The 25418-nt window shown below is 39.7% G+C and overlaps 1 protein-coding gene across 2 annotated transcripts in view; it reads left to right on the top strand.

Moving 5' to 3' along the window:
* The first annotated feature begins 16990 nt into the window (after positions 1-16990).
* Positions 16991-25418, top strand: part of LOC133640356 (general transcription and DNA repair factor IIH helicase subunit XPB-like) — a 66828-nt gene continuing 58400 nt past the window's right edge. Inside the window, exons 1-6 of one of the 2 annotated variants that reach the window (XM_062033730.1) lie at positions 16991-17144; positions 17381-17580; positions 17660-17896; positions 17982-18031; positions 19930-20065; positions 20811-20981. In XM_062033730.1, the coding sequence (XP_061889714.1) occupies positions 17117-17144; positions 17381-17580; positions 17660-17896; positions 17982-18031; positions 19930-20065; positions 20811-20981 (822 nt within the window). In that variant the 5' untranslated portion in view covers positions 16991-17116. The remainder of the gene's footprint in view (positions 17145-17380; positions 17581-17659; positions 17897-17981; positions 18032-19929; positions 20066-20810; positions 20982-25418) is intronic. The other variant, XM_062033737.1, reaches the window with a different exon arrangement.

The raw sequence follows: 25418 nt of genomic DNA, 5'->3' as shown, positions 1-25418 counted from the left end.
AAGTATGTCCTTGCCTGCTCCGTTTGCGCCCGAAGCAAGTCTTCACACCGTCCACCCTCGGGACTTTTCCAGCCGCTCCCCGTACCTTCTCGACCATGGTCTCATATTTCTATGGACTTTGTCACAGGACTGCCCCTGTCCCAAGGTAACACAGGAATACTTACCATAATTGACATTTTTCCAAGGCCTGTCATTTTGTGACTCTACCCAAACTGCCGACAGCTTTGGAAACTGCAAATCTCCTTGTAAATCATGTCTTTCGTCTACATGGACTGCCTATGGACATTGTCTCAGACCGTGGACCTCAGGTCACCTCTCAGAGATGGAAGATTCCACACTCTCGTGCATTTGATGAAAGCACTTTTGTGCGTGCCACACAGCAATGCATCATCATGGTTGGAAAAATAGTGACAGAGAATAGAAAGAGGATGGACAATTCAACCCTTAACAAAGCATTGTACTTTCAAGTACAACAATGAGTAGATGAGTGTTGTGTGTGTGTGTGTATATGTGTAAATAAATGAACACTAAAATTCAAGTATTTCTTTTATTTATATAATAAAATCAATATATATATATATATATATATATATATATATATATATATATATATATATATATATATATATATATATATATATATATATATATATATATATATATATATATATATATATGTAACGGTGTAGAAACAGACGTTCATTATGCTTGATTAAATTATGAATGAAGTGTTGCAACAGCGCCTGTTGCTGGCGAGAAGTGGTATGTACTTTACCTGCGGGAAGTGCTCAGAACTGTGACGCCTTCCAATTGATAATCCCGTGACCCAAGTGGACTCACAGTCTCACAATTTGCACTGTTTTGCAGGACACTGTAATAAAATAAATTCATAATCCACCTGGTGCCAGTGATATGTTGAAGCGACAGCAGTGTGGAGCTGCATTTTGCCACATACAGTTGTGGACCGTCATATATATATATATATATATATATATATATATATATATATATATATATATAGCTAGAATTCACTGAAAGTCAAGTATTTATATATATATATATATATATATATATGAAATACTTGAGTTGGTGAATTCTAGCTGTAAATATACTCTCCTCTTAACCACGCCCCTAACCACGCCCCCCACCCCAACCACGAAGACCCACCCCCGACCAAGCCCCCCCACCCTACAGCCGTTCATCTAAAGCTGCCCTCTTCTATATCCTGTCCTTCACATTTCCCAGCTCAAACCAATGACTGCCAGCCCTTTGTACCCTGCGGCCAAGCCCCCTCCCCCCGGATCATTGATGACGTGCCTGCCTACACTGTTCGCGGGCTGCTCGACGTGTGCAGACGTGGTCGGGTGTTGCAATACCTGGTGGATTGGGAAGGGTATGGCCAGGAGGAGTGGTCCGGGGTTTCGTGCTCCGCCATCCTGGACCCTGAGATGTTTCGGGATTTCCATCGTCACCATCCTGAGAAGCCTGGTGGTCGCTGGGTGGCTCCCGTTGGAGGGGGGTTGTTGTCATGAGGGCAGTTCTCCTGCTTTTTTTCCTATTCCCCTCCCTTCTCGTGTCTGTCCTGTCATTAGTTTCAGGTGTGCTTGCCAGTCATCCGAACCCACCTGTTTCTAATGAGCTACCTGACTTAAACCCTAGATCTCCACTCAGCCGGTGCCAGTTTGTCCGTTGCCTGCAGTAGAATCTAGCCCTGAGCTCACCACTCTGAACTTTGCCCTGAACCTTTTGTGATTCCTGTTGTTTGTATTTCCTCAGGTGGAGGACAGACTTTTGACCCGGTTGTCCTGGAGCTGATCTTTTGTTACTACAGATTTATTTTCTCCAGTGATTTTTGGTTATTAAATAGAGATTTTTTACTGATCTGCATTTGGATTCTCACTTTTTTGAAACCACAACAATGACTGCCTTTAAATCACAAGTGGGGACACTCAAAATATCAACATCATATTTCATATTGCATACACTTGGTGATACAGAACATATGATATGTATTCATAAACACAACCTGGCTAAACAAGATATTGAAAGGGTATATTTTATTTGCATGTCTTCGTGAACTCTCGATAGTCCATTCATAGTCACACAGGGAGGCTGCCTGACTGGATATCTAGGCGGTGTAGGTGCTGGTTCAGGGTGATCATTGCCATCATCAGGATCAGGACTCAGGTCGTAGTCGAGTGGTGGCAGTTGGTCTTGCTGCTCCATGGGATGGATCTTCTTGAAGAATGAACTGTTCCTAGTGATGGTATAGCCATTCCATTAAGCTGTCACCATGGAGCATTTCACATTAGTGACTGAGTGGTTCCTTGCTGTACGGTGTTGTGAGCTTGTTCTGTTTAACTTGACGACAAAGCACAATGTCACCTTGCCTGATGTAAGAGTGCTGTTTATCAGAACGGTCCTCATATTGGCTTTTTTTCTCAGTGTCCCTTTTACGCACTTTGTCAGCACTAATGATTATTCAGCAGGCTGATGGTATCTTTGTGTTTATGCGTCGGAACATCAACGCTGCAGGAGATCTTCCTGTGTGCAGTGTGGTGTAGCTCGGTACTCACGTAAGATGTTTATTTGTTGCTTTCATGGGATGCCTTGCATCGGGGCGATAGGAATCACCTTCCCAATCGTAGGCATGAATCTTTCTGCTGTCGCATTTGCCTGTGGCCAAAGTGGTGTTATTTTTCTGTCTTTGATCCCATGTGTTGAGCAAACTGGGAAAACTGGGAACTATTAAATGGAGGTCCATTGTCTGTCTTCACAACACGTGGTATCCCAAACATTGAGAAGATGTTGTCCATGCGGGGTACCAGAATGTCCACTACTGGATACCGTGTGTAGTCATCTACAATCACCATCAGGTATTCTTTGGATGGGAGGGGTCCATAGAAATCTACACTTACTAAATGCCATGGTGACTCAGGTTGCTTGGACATTTTGAGTGGCTCTGTCCTGGTGACCGGAGTGTTGGCCTGACAGGCCCGACAGGTTTTGATGATTGTCTTTGCATGCTGATCAATGCCTGGAAACCACACTTTTTCTCTGAGCAGGACTTGTCTTGGCAATGCCTTGATGGCCTTTGTGAGCAAGTTCCAGGACATGGCATTGTAGGGATGATGGAATTACAATCCTACAGCCACTTGCTTGCTGACAGTGTGAGTTCCTTTCTGACATATCTGTACTGTTGATGTATAGCAGCATGCGGTACTTTTGTCAGTGATTGTGTGCCATGAATTGTTAATGTGTGCACTGACCTGTTGCAGAATGTCATCTTTCAGTGTCTCTGCTTTGATGTGGTCCAGCATCATTGCCTTGGGTGTAGCCAACTGCGATATGAAGTTGACATATTCCTCTGAAATCTTGGAATCTTGAAGTCGTAGGGTTGAAGTCGAAGTCCTCGTCACTCTATCCGGGCAGGTGGCTTTGACTTTGGGTTGTTCCATATCAGCTCCAACGGTTTGCTGTAGTCGAGGAGCACAGGGGAGACGTTCCTCCAGGGCCTATGTACTTCGGGGGTAACACCCTTCACTTTGCCCAGCAGTGGGTCTTTACAGCTCCGGACTCAAGGGTGAATGACGAGGCCGCACGCAGCCATCCACCAAGCTACGCACACCTGCACACTCACTGTTGCTGCTCCCTCACTTCTCTCGCCCACTCACTCACTGACGTCACTCACCTCACATGCTGTCATATCTTAAAGGGCCACACACACACACATACGCTACTCTCATAACAACTAACAAGACATCATGGCGGAGCCAGAAGCTGAGTTTCTTAACATATATAAATATATTCGCACTACTTTTTTTTTGTCGAGCACAAAGAAAATAACATTTTAGTTAAATGTAAGTTGCGTCTTGGATCAAAGATCCCATCTACTTAAAGTTAAAGTAAAAGTGCCAATGATTGTCACACACACACTAGGTGTGGCAAAATTATTTTCTGCATTTGACCCATCACCCTTGATCACCCCCTGGGAGGTGAGGGGAGCAGTGAGCAGCAGCGGTGACCGCGCCCGGGAATACTGCCTAAAACAGCAATTCAAATCTGCTGAAACAGCTACAAAAGCAACATCCTTCGACGAAGCTGGTAAAGAGAGACACAAACTCCGATGCCACTTCAGCTCCACTTAAGGATTTTAACGGAGGGACTGCTAGCCAGGACAACATTGATAGAGCCATTGCAGCGTATGTGCTAGAAGACATGCAGGCTATTTCTACAGTGGAGTCACCCGCTTTCAGGCAGCTAATTAGCATGATACCGGCGTGAAACAGCAAATGGCACGGAAAACATGTTCCAAGTATCTGGACAGTGAGTACATAAACATGAAAAGCGAGCTAAAGAAGACACTCCAAACTCTGCCTCTGCTCATCATCCATCACTGAAGGTCACACACTCTGTCAATTTTCTTATATACTCTTTCATTCTAGACTTCTAAAGTGGTTGATTATCTCACTCTAAATGTATAGACTATTAAGTTTGCAAACATAAAGAGGGATCCTAGTGGGCCAGGCCAATCTTTCTTTTTCTCTAAACTAAAACTGGGGAAATGCATAGAGTGTTCTGGGCTTCAGTACAGTGTTGATCTCCTGCATATATGATTTTATTTCCGAATTCCTTGAGAGAGAAAAATGCCTGGTTAGGCTTTGTGTATGTCATGTGTGCCTTCCTTGGGTGAAGCCAGGTTTATAGCTATGTTGTTATTATGCTGTTTGTTACTTATGTATGTTATGTTGCAGCTATTTAAAATAGTTTTGTCAATTTGTTCTGGCCTGAAATAAATTGGCCCTTTGAAATATATATTTGTCTTTGTATGCACATTGCTTAACAGAGTTCAGTGATGCAAATGCATGTCAAGTTGATCAACAGATTGTCTTATTCTCCAGTGCAATGACAGTACTGAAATGAAGGCTAAAAGGGCATTAATGGGAGCCTTAAAAAAAAAAGAAAAAAAAAAAGAAGTAACTAAATAGTTACTTTTCACAGTAACGCATTACTTTTTGGTGTAAGTAACTGAGTTAGTAACTGAGTTACTTTTTAAATAAAGTAACTAGCAGAGGTGTGGACTCGAGTCACATGACTTGGACTCGAGTCAGACTCGAGTCATGAATTTGATGACTTTGGACTCGACTTGACAAAATGTAAAGAGACTTGCAACTCGACTTAGACTTTAACATCAATGACTTGTGACTTCACTTGGACTTGAGCCTTTTGACTTGACATGACTTGCTACTTTCCCCAAAACCCAAAGATTAAAAAGTTATTTGGGAGCGCGCCGCTCCGTATTTTTCCTTTTCTTCGTCTGTGTCTATCAGCGTGTTGTTCCTGTCAGCTGGTGTGCTCTCAGTACAACAGCCAATCAAATTAGATCTACGCTGTTTTCATCCCACAGCTCTCATCCAATCAAATTGCAGGACAACCAATGAAGAAGAATTGTCAAACAATGCGGCAGTGAGAAACAATTATGCCAAAGTTAATTTCGTTTGGGTATTAAAACTACGACTCGGTCAACAAAAAACGAATAGCCCTATGCAAATCATGCAGTTGGAATATTATAGACGGAGACGTAACAACTTCCAACTTCTTTCGACATTTGAAGATGCACAAAGAAGGGTAAGTTTTGAATGTAAGCTAACGTTTATTGGCTAAGTAACGTGACTTTTATTTGCTGTGTAGTTAAATCAGTGAGGCTGTAAACTCACTGCTAACGTTATAACCATAGACACCTTATAAGGGTACGCAGCATCGCGCGCTACTGCCTACAGGCGCAGACGAGACGTGGGGCCGCCATCTTGGAGTGGTGATCCGCTCCACTAGTGCAATTCATTTGGCAGGAGCAATGAACTGTCAGTGCATTTAATTCATTTTACCTCACTGAATACCACTGATTTTCACGCGCTTTTTTGTTATATGTGTAGCTATGATAAAGGACACATGTTTTGGCGTGTTTTATTATTCATAGTTTTCTTAACAGTAATATAATATTCTTATACGCTATAAGTGACCAGACGTCCGAGATCAAAACTGGGAAAATAATCCCAGAGAAAGGGGAAAAAAACGGTCAGCTATTTTTAAATTGAAGAAATAATATGATTAGGTTATATATACATGCGTATATCCTACATAAACAATGTATGAATACATTAGATATCTATTTATCTTATAGACTGTATCTCTGTTGCTGCAGCAGCAGAGAGTTTATTCTGTCTTGACACTTTGTATTGATATTTTGTATTACATTCTTCCCTTAAATGATCATGTTTACAGTCATTGTTTTATATGTATTTTTTATGTATGTCGCTTTTGGATAAAAGCGTCTGCCAAATACTTCAACATAAACATATATAAACACCTGTAAGTCTTTATATCAGCTAAAACCACCAATCTGTTTCACTGGATTCAGAATAAAACCAAATTCTGTTTTACCCAACAATGTTAGTATTTGAATATTGTTACTTGAAGACTTATTCCTGATTACAATTATACTGTTAAGAAAGTATTGTCTTATATTTTGCCTAAAATGAGAATGCATCATAATCAGTGGCGGCTGGTGAATTTTGTTTTAGGTGGGGCTGAAAGTTTGTAAACCAAACCCATGTAGGGGGGTCATCCTCCCCCAGAAGATTTCTTTGTGATTTTCACATACAAATATTAAAGATCTTTGCTCCTTCTCAACTCTGTGGTAATATTATTTTCATAAAATACAACCAATAGTACATTAATGTTAAATCTTACTTGTGAAAAGTAATCACCCGATTTCTATTTTCAACAGTCCGCTCATTTGAGTTGGAAAACGCTGAACACCATCTTTGTTTTCTACCTGTCAACTGACAGTTTAGGCTGCTCGCCGGCTCCTCATCACCACTTCAAGATGGCGGCCAAATTGCTCGTGTCACAGCAGCCAATGCTGCGTCTACTTATAAGATGTCTGTGGTTATAACGTCATTGCAAACACGGCAATATGTTGCGTCCACTGCAGTTCGCTACCTTATTCATACTTTTTGTCAAGTGATTTTTTTTAAGCAGGGTTGCATGAGGTACCTATACATAACGTTACGTTAGTCAATGTATCACACACAGTAACGTAACGTTAGACGGCGATCAGCAGCACCGCATATTTTAGCCACCTACAAAAACACAAACATAGTCAAATAAAGGTCAGTTAAAATGTATACTATATTAAGAATATGTGAACATATTGCATAGGGCCCTGACATCTAAAAAGTACAACTCTGTTCATTGTTTTGTTCATGTTTTTGTTATATTTTTCATATGTACGCACACATCAACACACATACAGTATGAGATGAGATCAATGAGATAAGGTAAGAACAGGATAGAAACTGCTGTGGAACTACCGGTAGTTACAATGCAATGTGCCAAGGAAATACAATGTTAAAGGCCTACTGAAAGCCACTACTACCGACCACGCAGTCTGATAGTTTATATATCAATGATGAAATCTTAACATTGCAACACATCCCAATACGGCCGGGTTAACTTATAAAGTGCAATTTTAAATTTCCCGCTAAACTTCCGGTTCGAAGCGCCTCTGAGGGTTGACGTATGCGTGTGACGTCAATCATTGAAACGGAAGTATTCGGACACCATTGAAGTCAATACGAAATAGCTCTGTTTTCATCTCATTATTCCACAGTATTCTGGACATCTGTGTTGGTGAATCTGTTGCAATTTGTTCATTGCATTATGGAGAAAGAAGCTGAGCAAGCAAAGAAGAAAGTTGTCGGTGCGAAGTGTCTATTTTGCGAGGGAAGTCAGCAACAACACGTACACAGCCGGCGCTTCTTTGTTTACATTCCCGAAAGATGCAGTCAAGATGGAAGAACTCGGACAACAGAGACTCTTACCAGGAGGACTTTGATTTGGATACATAGTTGCGATAACGTGAGTACACAGCTGCGCTTCCAAACATTTGATCGCTTGCTATAACTAGCTCGAGCTAGTAGCTAGGAGCTAGGAGCTAGCATTAGGATTAATTTGTGGCATATTAAATATAAGCCTGGTTGTGTTGTGGCTAATAGAGTATATATATGTCTTGTGTTTATTTATTGTTGTAGTCATTCCCAGCTGAATATCAGGTCCCACCCGCGCGCTTCCAAACATTTGATTGCTTGCCCGTACGTGCGTGTCATGTACGTAACTTTGATTAAATATATAAGCTTTATGAACCTTGGGTTAGGTGAACGGTTGTTTGGGCTGAGTGAGTGTGTGTGTTATGCAGGTGTTTGAATTGTATTGGCGGGTTATATATACGGGATCCCGTCCATATTACCCGCTCGAGCTATAACTAGCTCGAGCTAGTAGCTAGTAGCTAGGAGCTAGGAGCTAGCATAACAAACACCTAGGTGTTTTTATGCGGGATTAATATGTGGCATATTAAATATAAGCCTGGTTGTGTTGTGGCTAATAGAGTATATATATGTCTTGTGTTTATTTACTGTTGTAGTCATTCCCAGCTGAATATCAGGTCCCACCCGCGCGCTTCCAAACATTTGATTGCTTGCCAGTACGTGCGTGTCATGTACGTAACTTTGATTAAATATATAAGCTTTATGAACCTTGGGTTAGGTGAACGGTTGTTTGGGCTGAGTGAGTGTGTGTGTTGTGCAGGTGTTTGAATTGTATTGGCGGGTTATATATACAGGATCCCGTCCATATTACCCGCTGAGCTATAACTAGCTCGAGCTAGTAGCTAGGAGCTAGCATAACAAACACCTAGGTGTTTTTATGCGGGATTAATTTGTGGCATATTAAATATAAGCCTGGTTGTGTTGTGGCTAATAGAGTATATATATGTCTTGTGTTTATTTACTGTTGTAGTCATTTCTAGCTGAATATCAGGTCACCCCCAGCATCTTCCACTCCCCACTAGTCCTTCACTTGCACTTTCCTCATTTAAAAATATTTCATCCTCGCTCAAATTAATGGGGAAATCGTCGCTTTCTCGGTCCGAATCTCTCTCACTTCATGCGGCCATCATTGTAAACAATAGGGAACTTTGCGTATATGTTCAATTGACTACATCACGCTACTTCCGGTAGGGGCAAGCCTTTTTTTATCAGATACCAAAAGTTGCGATCTTTATCGTCGTTGTTCTATACTAAATCCTTTCAGCAAAAATATGGCAATATCGCGAAATGATCAAGTATGACACATAGAATAGATCTGCTATCCCCGTTTAAATAAAAAAAAGTCATTTCAGTAGGCCTTTAACACTTTTGTGCAAATAAGTACAGTTGCACTTGTTTTTTCAAATGTGTTTATTCTGTAAAGGAATGAGTTAAATGTTTAAAATGACTGGATAATAGTGCTATTATGAAGTGCAATGTCAGCACTATTTTTTTTCCTGCAATTTCAAATGCACTTGTTTTAATAAATAAATACAGCGTTTTAAAAGCATACACAATCTGTGTAAATATATTAGTCTGTGGTTAAAAGGACTTGAAAGGACTCGAAATTCAAAATGCAGGACTTGGGACTTGACTTGAGACTTTCCAGTCTTGACTTTGGACTTGACTCAGGACTTGCCTGTCTTGACTCGGGACTTGACTCGAGACTTGAGGGCAAAGACTTGAGACTTACTTGTGAGTTGCAAAGCAATGACTTGGTCCCACCTCTGGTAACTAGTAACTGTAACTAGTTACTGGTTTTCAGTAATTAACCCAACACTGCACACCAGTGGTCAAAATGTCAACCAGAAGCTTGCCAGAAGCTTGTGGATGGCTACCAAAGGCGCCTTATTGCAGAGAAACTTACCAAGGGACATGTAACCAAAAATTAACATTGCTGTATGTACACTTTACTTTTGACCCAGCAGATCTGGTCACATTTTCAGTTGACTCATAATACATCCATAAAAGAACCAAACTTCATGAATTTTTTTTTGTGACCAACAAGTATGGGCTCCAATCACTCTATCACAAAAAAAATAAGAGTTGTAGAAATGATTGGAAACTCACTTTTTACAACGATATATATATATATACTGGTGTATATATATATATATATATACACTACCGTTCAAAAGTTTGGGGTCACCCAAGCAATTTTGTGGAATAGCCTTCATTTCTAAGAACAAGAATAGACTGGCGAGTTTCAGATGAAATTTCTCTTTTTCTGGCCATTTTGAGCGTTTAATTGACCCCACAAATGTGATGCTCCAGAAACTCAATCTGCTCAAAGGAAGGTCAGTTTTGTAGCTTCTGTAACGAGCTAAACTGTTTTCAGATGTGTGAACATGATTGCACAAGGTTTTTCTAATCATCAATTAGCCTTCTGAGCAAATGAGCAAACACATTGTACCATTAGAACACTGGAGTGATATTTGCTGGAAAAGGGCCTCTATACACCTATGTAGATATTGCACCAAAAATCAGACATTTGCAGGTAGAATAGTCATTTACCACATTAGCAATGTATAGAGTGTATTTCTTTAAAGTTAAGACTAGTTTAAAGTTATCTTCATTGAAAAGTTTTTTTTTTTTTTTTTTTTTTTTTTTTAATATATTTTATTAATATTATTATTATTATTATGTATTTATTTATTTTATTTATTTATTCCCCTACCTCAGGGGGGGGACTCGGCGGGGCCGTTGCTGGTTGTTCCATCTCCATCGTTGGGGTCCCTGCGGGTGGGGTGGGTGGTTCCTGTGGCCCCGTGCTGGGTGGTCCTGTGGCGGCCGGCTTGGGTGGGGTGGCCGTGGGCTGGCCTCGCCGCGCTCTCCGTGGGTGGGTGGGGGTGGGGGGGGGCTCGTGGGGGCCCTGTTGCCGGTGGGGCGGGGGCGGTCTTCCCGTCCGGTTGCGGGGGGTCTCCGGGCCCCTCGGGCGGGGCGTCCCGCCTTTCTGTCCGTGTGGGGTGTGGTCTCTCGCTGGCTTGGGGTCTGGCTGCCCCCTGTTTTTCTCGTGCCTTGTCCTCTGCCGGGTGCGTCTGTCTGCGGCCTGCTGCTGGCCCTTGTGGGCGGCACGGTGGGCCAGGCTCTGGGGTTCCTGTCGCTGTCCGGCTTGGCTGCGTGGGGGCGGTGGCCCCTGGTTCCCTGGGCACCACACCTACTGTTTGTGGGATGGGTTCTCGGGGAGGCTGAGGCCGTACTCTGGCTCCCGCACACACTGGGAGTCAAATGTATTGTACATGCAAATTCACATATACTCACACACATACATACAGAAATACATAGGTACCTACGCTCCCACATACATATACAAATAAATACAGTACATATTTACACACTCAAAGTTCGTACATCCACACGCACATTCATTATACAAACATACTGTATACACATACTGTACATATACATTCACTGTAAAAACATACATGTACACATACTGTACATATACACTCACTGTACAAACACACACATACACATACTACACATACATTCACTGTACAAACACACACATACGTATACTGTACATATACATTCACTGTACAAACACACATATACACATACTGTACATATACATTCACTGTTCAAACACACATATACACATACTGTACATATACATTCGCTGTACACACATATACACATACTGTACATATACATTCACTGTACAAGCACACATACACATACTGTACATATACAAGTACATATGCACACATACACTCATGCACATAATCACGTTTCATCAAACATATATTAACGTTGTTGCCCTAGGGTAAACTGGGTATAACACATGGCACACTGAAAAAGCTTAACCTATTGTTACTATAACAATCTACAAGGTTAATGTAGGTTGCTTCTCTTTCTTCCCCTCCATTTTTCTGCATTCTTTTGTATCTCAAGTTATCATTACGTATATGTATTGTTGCATTTGAACAATTGTATTGTTGATAATAAAGGTAAAGTACTGGTATTGTTTATTATCAATAGCACTATTTCTATTGGTATTCATATTGCTCCATTTTTAGTGTAATAATGCTCATTGTCATTTCTGTATTTTTTTTTAAAATTTTCGCTAACTGCTTATTTGCTATTACTTTTACCATCATATTTGTACATGTCGTATTTGCTGATGTTGCTCTGTTGTTGTTGTTGTTGTTGTTGTTGTGTTTGCTGTTGTTGTTTTTGTCTCTCTGTCTAATCCCCCTCTTGTCCCCACAATTCCCCCCTCTGTCTTCCTTTTTCTCTCTTTCTATCCCCTCCTTCTCCGGCCCGGCTGCACCAAATGATAATATAAATACATTTAATAAAGTCAAAATACAAGTAAGGCAACAAGAGAAGTATCCTACACTTCTCTTTTGTAAAGTAAATCTGAACAGCCGAAATGGGCATCTACATCTGCTATATGATTTGCTAAAAAAAAAAAAAAAAAAAAAGAAAAGTACAGTGCTTTTCCTTAAAAAATAAGGACATTTCAATGTGACCCCAAACTTTTGAACGGTAGTCAGTGGCGTGCAGTCAGTAGAGGCAGGGGAGGCGGGGCCTCACCTGCCATCATGGAAAGAAAAAAAATGTAAAAATAAAAAAAATAAAATGTAATAGTTATATGTATCTAGGATTCCGTCCTGGTCGTGGAACAACTGACCAACTCTTTACGCTTGCGGGAATCCTGGAGAGGGCCTGGGAGTATGCCTATCCAGTCTACATGTGTTTTGTGGATTTGGAGAAGGCATATGACCGCGTCCCTCGGGAGATCTTGTGGGAGGTGCTGAGGGAGTACGGAGTGAGGGGAACCCTGTTGAGGGCCATCCAATCTCTGTACAACCAAAGCGAGAGTTGTGTCCGGGTGCTTGGATGTAAGTCGGATCCGTTTCCAGGGGGGGTTGGTCTCCGCCAGGGCTGCGCTCTGTCACCTATCCTGTTTGTGATTTTCATGGACAGGATTTCTAGGCGGAGTCGTGGCCAAGGCGGAGAGGGTATACGTCTCGGGGGGCTAAAGGTTGCGTCACTGCTGTTTGCAGATGATGTGGTCCTGATGGCACCTTCGGTTCGTGACCTTCAGCTCTCACTGGATCGGTTCGCAGCCGAGTGTTCAGCGGCTGGAATGAGGATCAGCATCTCCAAATCTGAGGCCATGGTTCTCAGCAGGAAACCGATGATTTGTACAGTCCGGGTAGGGGACAGGACTCTGTCCCAGGTGGAGGAGTTTAAGTATCTCGGGGTCTTGTTCACGAGTGAGGGAAAGATGGAGAAGGAAATCAGCCGGAGAATCGGAGCAGCTGGGGCAGTATTGCAGTCTCTCTGCCGCACTGTTGTGACGAAACGGGAGCTGAGCCAGAAGGCAAAGCTCTCGGTCTACCGAGCTATCTACATTCCTACTCTCACCTATGGTCATGAAGTGTGGGTAATGACCGAAAGAATAAGATCGCGGATACAAGCGGCCGAAATGAGTTTCCTCAGAAGGGTGGCTGGCATCTCCCTTAGAGATAGGGTGAGAAGTGCAGTCACCCGAGAGAGACTCGGAGTAGAGCCGCTGCTCCTTCGCTTGGAAAGGAGCCAGCTTAGGTGGTTCGGGCATCTCGTGCGGATGCCTCACGAGCGTCTCCCTAGGGAGGTCCTCGTTGCACGTCCCACTGGGAGGAGGCCCCGCGGCAGGCCAAGGACCAGATGGGGGGATTACATCTCCTCTCTGGCCTGGGAACGCTTCGGGATTCCCCAGGGGGAAGTCGCAAATGTTGCTCTGGAGAGGGAAGTCTGGGGGTCTTTGCTGGAGCTGCTGTCCCCGCGACCCGATTCCGGATAAGCGGTTGAAGATGGATGGATGGATATGTATCTAGTGATTATACTAAAGTTATTTTCCATTTAACTTCACCAGTTTTAGATTATTTTTATTTCTATTTTCACATTTGCCGTTCAAATACTGAGAAGAGACGGTGCGGTGATCAGCAGCCAGTTGAGGCACATCACTCAGTTGTGCCTCCACATGGATTGTGCCAATGACTCAGCTAACTGCTGGCCTGCTGTGCAGTGAGACCGTATTGCTATATGAATTATATTATACATTTCCATAGTTTAGTTAGCTGAGGTATATAATGTACAGTGTATTTTGTCAACAACTGTATGTGTGTAACGTATTTTTTGTGCTGAGCATTCATAAAACTGCTGCAAAAGACGTCCTGGCTGAGGCTCACAGTAATCCGGCCTCCTGGTGGTAGAGGGCGGTAGTGATCCCAGAGATCATTCCTCGGCCGCAGAAGAAGAAGAAAAAAAGTTAGCAATACGTGCAGCGATTGTTTATTTCCTCTCGCCTGAACTTTTATTAAAAACATGGAGGATTACATATGTAAAATAAAACAGTTTTCTAAACTGGACTTTCAATCGAAGCAGCAGGTAATAATTAAAGGTAGACCAACGCCGGAGCTAAAAGGTTTGCTTTTGACTTCGGGACAGAAGACCCGTTCTTTTCAAACGGCGTGGTACACACGCAAAGGCTGGCTGTGTGGATGTCCAGCAAGAAAGGTAAGACCATAATAATGTTTTTTTAATTAAATGTGCTCTTTTGTGTGCTACAGTTTGTATGTGAAAAGAATGCTGGTATGAGCTTTTAAACATAACCCGTTAACTGCTGCCAATCACATGGTGAATAAGATACTCTTTAGCAGGGGTGTCCAAAGTGCGGCCCGGGGGCCATTTGCGGCCCGCAGCTAATTGTTTACCGGCCCGCCACACATTCTGGAAATACTATTGTAAAAAAAAAAAGATCATTAAAAAAAGTGGAATGAGGCGAAATCTAACGAAAAAAGTTGCAATGTTGACACAAAGCTGCCATGCAGGCTGTTCTTTTTCTTTTGTCTTTCTTCATTTTTCTTTTTTTGCCATTGCTCAAAAAAAATATACAATGACAAGAAATCCATGTTATAATGAATTATTTTCAGGGCTCCAATTACTTCAAATATTTCACTTTAAAATGTTTTATGTGGTACATATTGCATATATTGTGTAGTAGCCATATAAAAACATCAAAGTTTTCTTTGACAAAAGCGTTTCTTTGACAAAAGCGCATAAAACAAACAAAATAATAGTTCCAGCATAAAATGGACAGATATATCTGAAGTTGATCTCGAAACTTAAGTGTTGAAAGTAAAAGAAAAAACTAATAAAAATGTATCACTTTATGAGTGGGGCAGCAAACTCAAAAAAAATAAAAATAATCCGACTTATTTTTTACATTTTAATGACTGAGACCCTTTATGGTCCCCGGGACCCCTAAAGGTAAAATAAACAAAAAATGCATATATTTTGTTATGGTTTGAAAATGAAAAATATCAAAATGGCCACCACATGCTTTAATTTTTCCGTGTGCGGCCCTCAGTGGAAAAAGTTTGGACACCCCTGCTCTTTAGGGTTCATATGTTTGTAAATCTGACTGTGATGAAGTCAGTGCCTCACCAGCCATGGACCTCACCGCACGTCACTGATGTATATATATATATTAAATTAATTAAAGTACCAATGATTGTCACACACACACTAGGTGTGGTGAAATTTGTCCTCTGCATTTGACCCATCCCCTTGGGGAGCAGTGGGCAGCAGCGGCACACATATATATATATATATATATATATATATATATATATATATATATATATATATATATATATATATATATATATATATATATATATATATATACATATATATATATATATATATATATATATATATATATATATATATATATATATATAAATGTAACCGGTGGTCTTTTCCTCTGCGTTGTGTGGATTTTATGGAACACGACCGACACCATGGGTTGCTGCTCAGATGCACTTTACTGATAATACACAGAATACAATTGTTGTCAATAACTTTTTGCCATCGTCGAGTCCCTTCCCCGTTATCGAAGACAAAAGGGCATTATGTACAACAGTGAAATAAACATACCTGATAATACACAGAATACAATTGTTGTCAATAACTTTTTGCCATCATCGAGTCCCTACACAAATATAATACAGAACAAGAAAGTGAACTTAAGTTCTTAACAAGACAATATAATTTCTGTTGTCGCATGGACGCCTACCTTCCCCGTTATCGAAGACAAAAGGGAAGTTGGAAGGCGTGTCCAACGCATACAAAAAGACAGGTGTCACAGTAATTATTGCAGTAGGAGGGACAACGAGACAATGGTTTCACATTGACAAAACATTGAACATTATTCAGGTATTTACATGTAACTTACACATTTTGTGTAATTATAACAATAATAAAGCATTATAAAATACATTATTTACAAGACATAATTGACCCTGTTACATATATATATATATATATATATATATATATATATATATATATATATATATATATATATATATATATATATATATATATATACATATATACATATGTGTGTGTGTGTGTACTTTCAGTATATAGGCAGCACAGTGGCACAGGGGTCGGTAAGTGTGCCTCACTATAAGAAGGTCCTGGGTTCTATCCCCGGGCTCGGTGTCTTTCTGTGTGGAGTTTGCATGTTCTCCCTGTGACAGCGTGGGTTTCCCTCCCGGTACTCCGAATTCTTCCCACCTCCTAAGACATGCACCTGGGGATAGGTTGATTGGCAACACTCAATTGGCCCTAGTGTGTGAATGGGAGTGCGATTGTTGTCTGTCTATCTGTGTTGACCCTGCGATGAACTGGCTACTTGTCCAGGGTGTACCCCGCCTTCTACCCGAATGCAGCTGGAATAAGCTCCAGGACCCCCCGCAACCCCGAAAGCGGTAGAAAATGGATGGATATATATATACTGTATGTATACATATTTATATTATTTATTTATCTATTTTTGGGGAAATACAAGTACATCTAAACTTAAGTACAGATATTCTGGATTGTATAGGGTGTGTGTATGTGTATCCATGGAGATATACATTTATCTAGTATAATTATTAATAATAAAGTATATAAGATAATACCCTAACTAGCCCACGCTCTATACTCCGGTACAGTAGGTGGCGGTATGCACTTTTTAAGTTACGGCTGCAACCTCCAAGACACTAAAAGAAGAAGGAAGTTTTGTTTTTAACTTCCGACTTCCGCAGCCGCACGTTATTGTCTCCACTACGTGTCTTTACAGCGAGCGACAGGTTTTAAAAGCTCATAAAAGAAAGCTTATAAACGCATCATACGCTGCTAAAATGGGTAAAAAGGAGAAAGGAGATCGAGGTGAGTTAGATCATACAGATAAGTCAGAGCTTGCTTGCTGTCAGTTAAACGTTCGTGACAGATGACTCAGCTAAAAGAGATGCTATTAGTGATGTACGCTGTTTAGTATTACTGTAGTTTAAATTGCCACGACATTGTCAATACGGCGTGTTCATATAAAACTGAATTTTGGTTTTACACGGTTACACCCCAAGAGTGTTGTAAATGTGTACATAATGTTATGGCTATGGCGACAGAGAAGAAGTCCAACAAGCGTTTCTATGAGGAGGAGGAAGACGAAGAAGAGGTGGTGGCTGGCAAACCGCAGGAACCCATACCTGCTGCTGCGGGGAAACAGGTGGATGAATCCACTACCAAGCTTGACGATTATGGAGCCAAAGATTATCGTGTTCAGATGATTCTGAAGAACGATAATTCCTCACGACCCCTCTGGGTGGTAAGACGTGTAATTTCGATTCTTTTAAATGAAGGAATTTTCTCAAGTGTTCTTTTATCCAAAATGTCCTTGTCTTCAGGCTCCTGATGGACATATATTTTTAGAAGCATTTTCACCAGTGTATAGGTATGCTCAGGATTTCTTGGTAGCCATCGCTGAACCGGTCTGCAGGCCTAACCATGTCCATGAGTACAAGTTAACAGCATATTCCCTGTATGCAGCAGTCAGTGTAGGGCTTCAGACTTCTGATATAGTGGAGTATCTACAGAAACTTAGTAAGACCTCCGTGCCTGAAGGAATTGTTCAGTTCATTAAGGTATGATCAGACATTGAAAAAATTGGTTGGTGGCAATTCTCTGTGTGAAACTAATATTATTATTAATATTATTGTTTTTTTTCAGCTCTGCACTGTGAGCTATGGAAAAGTCAAGCTGGTGCTCAAGCATAATAGGTACGTCACATAGAAGTATTTTGTTAATTTTAGGCATGGGATTTTTCCGTCTATAGTCGAAAATCCGTCATTTTTATCTCTGTAAAAATATGCAAAAAATATTTTCCGTTTTTCTTCTTTTTTTCCGACCTACAGTGTGTGTTAAAATCTTGATCCGTCTCTTTGCCATACCTGCCAACAACTACGGTTTTCTCATAATGAGTAAGTTTTTTTGATAAGCAAATGGTAAAAACTGCGGTTTTCCTTTAAAAATTATTAACTTAAAAATCGAAGCTAGGTGTAGCAAAGCAACTGACGGGCAAGGGAAAAAATACACGGGAAACATCAATGATGATTGGTTGGTTTACGTTTAAAAAAGTCCATGATTAGTTGGTTGTTTACTATAATGAGTCACGATTGGATAAGATTAGGGCAAAACATTACAGGCAGGCCAATCAGAGGCAAGATAGGGCGGGTCATCGAACCAGGAAGGGAAATCACAACAGACATCCCTAATGAGTCGCGCGAGTCGGAGAACAGAAGGGGTAATATTCAAGTGGGCGATTTATTTATTTTTTAAACTAGTGGAAGATGGCTGAGGGATTTCCTTAGATTTTTCTTTTAGCAATGTAGACGACGTCCAGGAAACCCACAATGCGTCTACTTGGCCACATTTGGACAAATGTATGCGTCTGGCTAAAACAATGGCCAACACATTAATTTTAGTTATTTACCATGTAAGCCCAAATCCAAACTGCTCTCGACATGGAAGACATGGAATACACATTTAAGAACACACATGATTGTGGAAGACATGTGATGACTTTTGCTACAGTATCGCCTGTCTAAATGTTACATTTCATTTTCATTGGTGTTTTACAACAAGACAGTAGCTGACATTTTGTTCATTATTTCTACTGTTTATATTTTGACATTGAATAGTTGAATAATTTTGAATCATAAACAACATGACTGCAAGATATTTGTTATTTCAAGCCATACATCACAAATGGCTATTGAGATAAATAAAGGCCATTAGCTAATAGAATAAACATTGTTTGAAGTCTTTGTGATTTTCGCATTTGGAGCAGTTAGAAGTGGAGAGGGAGTCGAAGAGACAGAAATTGGCTATAAAATCCAAGGCAGAATCCACTAAGGCAGAAACGAAAAGGAAAATGCAAGCTGCTCAGAAACGCCCCCCTTGTCCTCCATCAGGGCACCGCCCTGGACCTGCGGCCCCCAGACCCCCGGCTTATTCTCAGTCTTTTTCATTAAGTTCAAATCACATGCCTGTAATTTATTATTGTTGTTTCATGTTGCACTTTTTTACCAAGGGTCTGCCACCTCACAATTTAAATAGATTAAAAATCTACATGGGGTGCTATGATTTTTAAAAGATAACTAACGATTATAAATGCCTCTTTTTTCAAGTCTGCTTTAAACAAACCTTCTCCTGATTTCACAGATTTCAGTACGAGCAATTTAAATACAAATACATTATTTAGAAATGTTAAAAATGTTCAAACCAAATTCTTCTTCAAATAATTATTTTCCAAAGAAATGTGTAGGTTTAATTCAGTTGCGTCCTGTCAGTTGTATGTAGTTGTGGAATTTTTGAAGTGGATTAATGGATAGTTTTTTTGCTTTGGTGTGGTTGCAGTTTTGCAATTAAAGTGATTGTTGATCAACCATCTCCTTGTCATTCTTAACATCACAGTAGACGACTAGATGCTACAATACAATCCGTTATATAAAAATGTCTAGGCGACTGTTTTTGTTTCAGCCAAATTCCAGGTACTGCAATTGTGTTTGTGATTTCGCTATGAATAATGGATTTTTGAACATTTTCTAATTAATATTGATCACGATGTATCAGAACAGCACTGTTTTTTACCTGCGTGTTTGTACTTAACTTTTAGGTATTTTGTTGAGAGCACTTTTCCTGATGTGATTCAGCACCTCCTTCAGGACATTGTGATCCGAGAATGTCGCCTCCGTGCTGCAGATGGCACAGATGGCGAGCTTATTACTGAGGTCATCCACAGCAAGTCAGCGGTATGCTTTAATAAATTTTTTTTTTACGAAGTACTTATTTTAAATCTAGACCCAATAATACTCTTACATAAAGAATATCCAAGTCTATGAGAATGAACTGATGAAACGTACTTGGATGAGAGGTCAGCAAAACGTCTTCCTAAACAAACCAAACCGTCCAGTTGCGATCAATTGAATGCCCTGAGATTAGAAAATATATTGCATAATAATGACACAAGGAATGACATCTTTCATGGCAGAATGGGAACTTTCCCATTTTTCGGTTGTCTTATCAATAAATGCACGGTGGCACAGGGGTTAGTGCATGTGCCTCACAATACGAAGGGCCAGAGTAGTCCTGAGTTCAATGCCGGGCTCGGGATCTTACTGTGTGGAGTTTGCATGTTCTCCCCGTGACTGCGTGGGTTCCCTCCGGGTACTCCGGCTTCCTCCCACCGCCAAAGACATGCACCTGGGGATAGGTTGATAGGCAGCACTAAATTGGCCCTAGTGTGTGGATGTTGTCTATCTGTGTTGGCCCTGTGATGAGGTGGCGACTTGTCCAGGGTGTACCGTCGCCTTCCGCCCGAATGCAGCTGAGATAGCACCCAGCACCCCCCGTGACCCCAAAAGGGACAAGCGGTAGAAAATGGATGGAATGACATATTTCATGGCAGAATGGGAACTTTCCCATCTTTCGGTTGTCTTATCAATAAATTTACTTTTAATGAGGGAAATCAATTAACACTAGATATTTATTGAACAGATCTCCAAGTCTGTCGATGGAAAAGCAGGAGCTTCCACCTCACAGCAATCTGCTGATGGACAAACCTCAGGCCAGCAGGTGCCTGAGGACATCTTCAGCTACTATGAGCAGATGGATAAGGAGGAAGAGGAAGAGGAAGAGACTCAGACAGTGTCCTTTGAGATTCGACAGGTGCATGTTTGGATTTTTCTCCACATAATACAGTGTACTTATGTTGTTTGGGATTACTAGGCCAGGGCGATATATAGATTTTATTGATCAATTTGAGTTTTTTGTTGCAGACAATTTAAAAAAATAGAAAGTCAATGTTTTTTCTCCTCTTACCCCCATTAGGGGTAAGAGGAGAGTTTATGAGTTTATGTAACGAAATTTCGTTCTTATCTGTGCTGTAAAGTTCAAATTTGAATGACAATAAGAAGGAAGTCTAAGTCTATTAGCTTCCGTAGCCCTCGCTCGCCCCCTTAATTCCTTAGTGGAGGTAATTTTCTGACACACCAACAAGACATGGCTAATGCTAACAAGAGAGAAAGGTGTTGTGCTTTAAATTTGCGGCAACAGGCGTGGAACGAGTGATGGAACCCTGCAAAGATTCTTTAAAAAAGACAGAAGCACAACAAACTTATTCCAACATCTGAATCCGCATTGAGCTAGATAGGGGTTAATGCAACTTTTTATGAGGCAAACAAGACTGCAATAATAACGAGTTCCACCTAAGAAGCGGTGAAATTATTTACACACAAATTACCATGAATGATGATACCATATATGATGAGAAAGAAGAACAATGCACAGAGCGATCACTAAAGCAGTCGCTTTACACATCCAAACCAAACAGTTTATACTGCAAACTCTTGTGGAATTGTAACGCATTTCATCCTCAATATAGTGATATTACATGTGCAATGAAGTGTACATTGTTTTTAACATCAGTACACACTACAAGGAGCCCACGATACATTATGGATAAGCCTTCCGTTTATCCACTTACTAAAACTATGTAGTCATCTCAATGTTTTACTTGATTATTTATTTGAATACAGAATTATTTTATTTCAAGACAGAAGTTTTAGTTTGCATTTTATTGATCTGATTGATATTTATTACTTTTTTTTATGGTTATTGGTATACTTATTGATTTATTGGAGTTTATTCATCTACATGCAGCGTCGTACATTTTTGTGTACCAAAGTATTTTATTCAAGACAGAAGTTTTAAGTTTGCACTTTATTAATTGTCTGTGTTGGTGATTATTATTTATTTGCATGCAATATACAATGCTACATTTTTGTTTATGGAATTATTGTATTCAAGATGGAAATACTCCTTTCAGAGGAAGCTCTTAATTTAGTTCTTGAAAATCAAAATGTTTGTTTTGAATTATTTCTATCATTTGTATTCATTGGTTTCTTTAGGGAAAAAAAATCGGGGAAAAATGTGCACCAAAAAAAAAAAAAAAAAGTATATATATATATATATATATATATATATATATATATATATATATATATATATATATATATATATATATATATATACACATTACAAACCCCGTTTCCATATGAGTTGGGAAATTGTGTTAGATGTAAATATAAACGGAATACAATGATTTGCAAATCCTTTTTCAACCCATATTCAATTGAATGCACTACAAAGACAAGATATTTGATGTTCAAACTCATAAACTTTATTTTTTTTTTGCAAATAATAATTAACTTAGAATTTCATGGCTGCAACACGTGCCAAAGTAGTTGGGAAAGGGCATGTTCACCACTGTGTTACATCACCTTTTCTTTTAACAACACTCAATAAACGATTGGGAACTGAGGAAACTAATTGTTGAAGCTTTGAAAGTGGAATTCTTTCCCATTTTTGTTTTATGTAGAGCTACAGTCGTTCAACAGTCCGGGGTCTCCGCTGTCGTATTTTACGCTTCATAATGCGCCACACATTTTCGATGGGAGACAGGTCTGGACTGCAGGCGGGCCAGGAAAGTACCCACACTCTTTTTTTACGAAGCCACGCTGTTGTAACACGTGCTGAATGTGGCTTGGCATTGTCTTGCTGAAATAAGGAGGGGCGTCCATGAAAAAGACGGCGCTTAGATGGCAGCATATGTTGTTCCAAAACCTGTATGTACCTTTCAGCATTAATGGTGCCTTCACAGATGTGTAAGTTACCCATGCCTTGGGCACTAATGCACCCCCATACATCACAGATGCTGGCTTTTGAACTTTGCGTCGATAACAGTCTGGATGGTTCGCTTCCCCTTTGGTCCGGATGACACGATGTCGAATATTTCCAAAAACAATTTGAAATGTGGACTCGTCAGACCACAGAACACTTTTCCACTTTGCATCAGTCCATCTTAGATGATCTTGGGCCCAGAGAAGCCGGGGGCGTTTCTGGATGTTTTTGATAAATGGCTTTCGCTTTGCATAGTAGAGCTTTAACTTGCACTTACAGATGTAGCGACCAACTGTAGTTACTGACAGTGGTTTTCTGAAGTGTTCCTGAGCCCATGTGGTGATATCCTTTAGAGATTGATGTCGGTTTTTGATACAGTGCCGTCTGAGGGATCGAAGGTCACTGTCATTCAATGTTGGTTTCCGGCCATGCCGCTTACGTGGAGTGATTTCTCCAGATTCTTTGAACCTTTTGATGATATTTTGGACCGTAGATGTTGAAATCCCTAAATTTCTTGCAATTGCACTTTGAGAAACATTGTTCTTAAACTATTTGAGTATTTTCTCACGCAGTTGTGGACAAAGGGGTGTACCTCGCCCCATCCTTTCTTGTGAAAGACTGAGCATTTTTTGGGAAGCTGTTTTTATACCCAATCATGGCACCCACCTGTTCCCAATTAACCTGCACACCTGTGGGATGTTCCCAATAAGTGTTTGATGAGCATTCCTCAACTTTATCAGTATTTATTGCCACCTTTCCCAACTTCTTTGTCACGTGTTGCTGGCATCAAATTCTAAAATGAATGATTATTTGCAAAAAACATTTTTTTTATCAGTTTGAACATCAAATATGTAGTTTTTGTAGCATATTCATCTGGATATGGGTTAAAAATGATTTGCAAATCATTGTATTCCGTTTATATTTACATATAACACAATTTCCCAACTCATATGGAAACGGGGTTTGTATATATATATATTCCGTTTATATTTACATCTAACACAATTTCCCAACTCATATGGAAACGGGGTTTGTATATATATATATATATATATATTTTTTTTTTATGAAAACAATACACAACAATACCATAATAATGCAATACAATTTCAAAACAAAACCCAACCCAGCAACATTCAGAATAGCAATAAACAGAGCAATTGAGAGCAATTGAGGACACACAAACATGACACAGAACATTCTAAAAGTAGTGAGACAAAAATGAATATTATCAACAACAGTATCAATATTAGTAACAATTTCAACATAGCAGTGATTAAAAATCCCTCATTGATATTATCATTACAAACATTAATAAAAAAAAAAAAAAAAAAAAAAAGAACAATAGTGTCACAGTGACTTACACTTGCATCGTATCTCATAAACTAAATGTCTAATGATAATGTCAATGAGGGATTTTTAATCACTGCTATGTTGAAATTGTAACTAATATTGATACTGTTGTTGATAATCATTTTTGTTCCTTTGGTTTGTTCTGTTATATACTGTTGTTGATAATCATTTTTGTTCCTTTGGTTTGTTCTGTGTCGTGTTTGTGTCTCCTCAATTGCTCTGTTTATTGCAGTTCTGAGTGTTGCTGGGTCGGGTTTGGTTTTGGAATTGGATTGCATTGTTATGTAAGGCTGCATCTTACGATTATTTTTCTATCGATTAATCTATAGATTATTTTTTTCGATTAATCGGTTAATCTATAGATTATTTTTTCGATTAATCTATAGATTATTTTTCCTTTTACCGATTATTTTTTTATTTTATTTTATTCAAAATGAAGATGAAAAAATAAATGTAGGCCAGTTTTTTCAAAAGGCATGGCTTTTATTTACAAAAAAAAAAAAGTATGGCCACTCAGTCAACATTGACAGAACATGACAAAATATTCTGTAACAATGTAAACATTTAAAACTTTTAACATTTAACAAAATTAAAAGTAGCTTATTTGCTTTTTAATGTGCAAATATAAAAGTAAACATCCAGTGCAAATCTTAATATTCTGCAATAGTATAAGCATTTCAAAAGTAAAAGTATTGCTTATTTTGCTTTAAAATGTGCAAAAATAAAGATAAACATCCAATACAAAAAAGTGCAAAACGAAATATTCTGTAACAGTGTAAACATTTCAACAAAAGTGAAAGTATTGCTTATTTGCTAAAATGTGCAAAAATAAAGATAAACATCCAATACAAAAAAGTGCCAATCTAAATATTCTGGAGCACTGTAAACATTAAGTATTGCTTTTAAAATGTGCAAAAATAAACATCCAGTCCAACACAGTACACAATAACCAATTCTACTCATTACAGTGAGTGACTAACAGTTGTAACGAAGAAAGGTTAGCATGTCTACATGCTCTGGTTCTTTTCTTGTTTACAATATTCCCAGCAGCTGAAAATAGGCGCTCAGAAG

The sequence above is a fragment of the Entelurus aequoreus genome, linkage group LG02, assembly GCF_033978785.1.
Source record: "Entelurus aequoreus isolate RoL-2023_Sb linkage group LG02, RoL_Eaeq_v1.1, whole genome shotgun sequence".
NCBI lineage: Eukaryota > Metazoa > Chordata > Actinopteri > Syngnathiformes > Syngnathidae > Entelurus > Entelurus aequoreus.
Note: the sequence above shows the minus strand (reverse complement) of the source record. Positions and strands in the feature narration are given on the sequence as shown.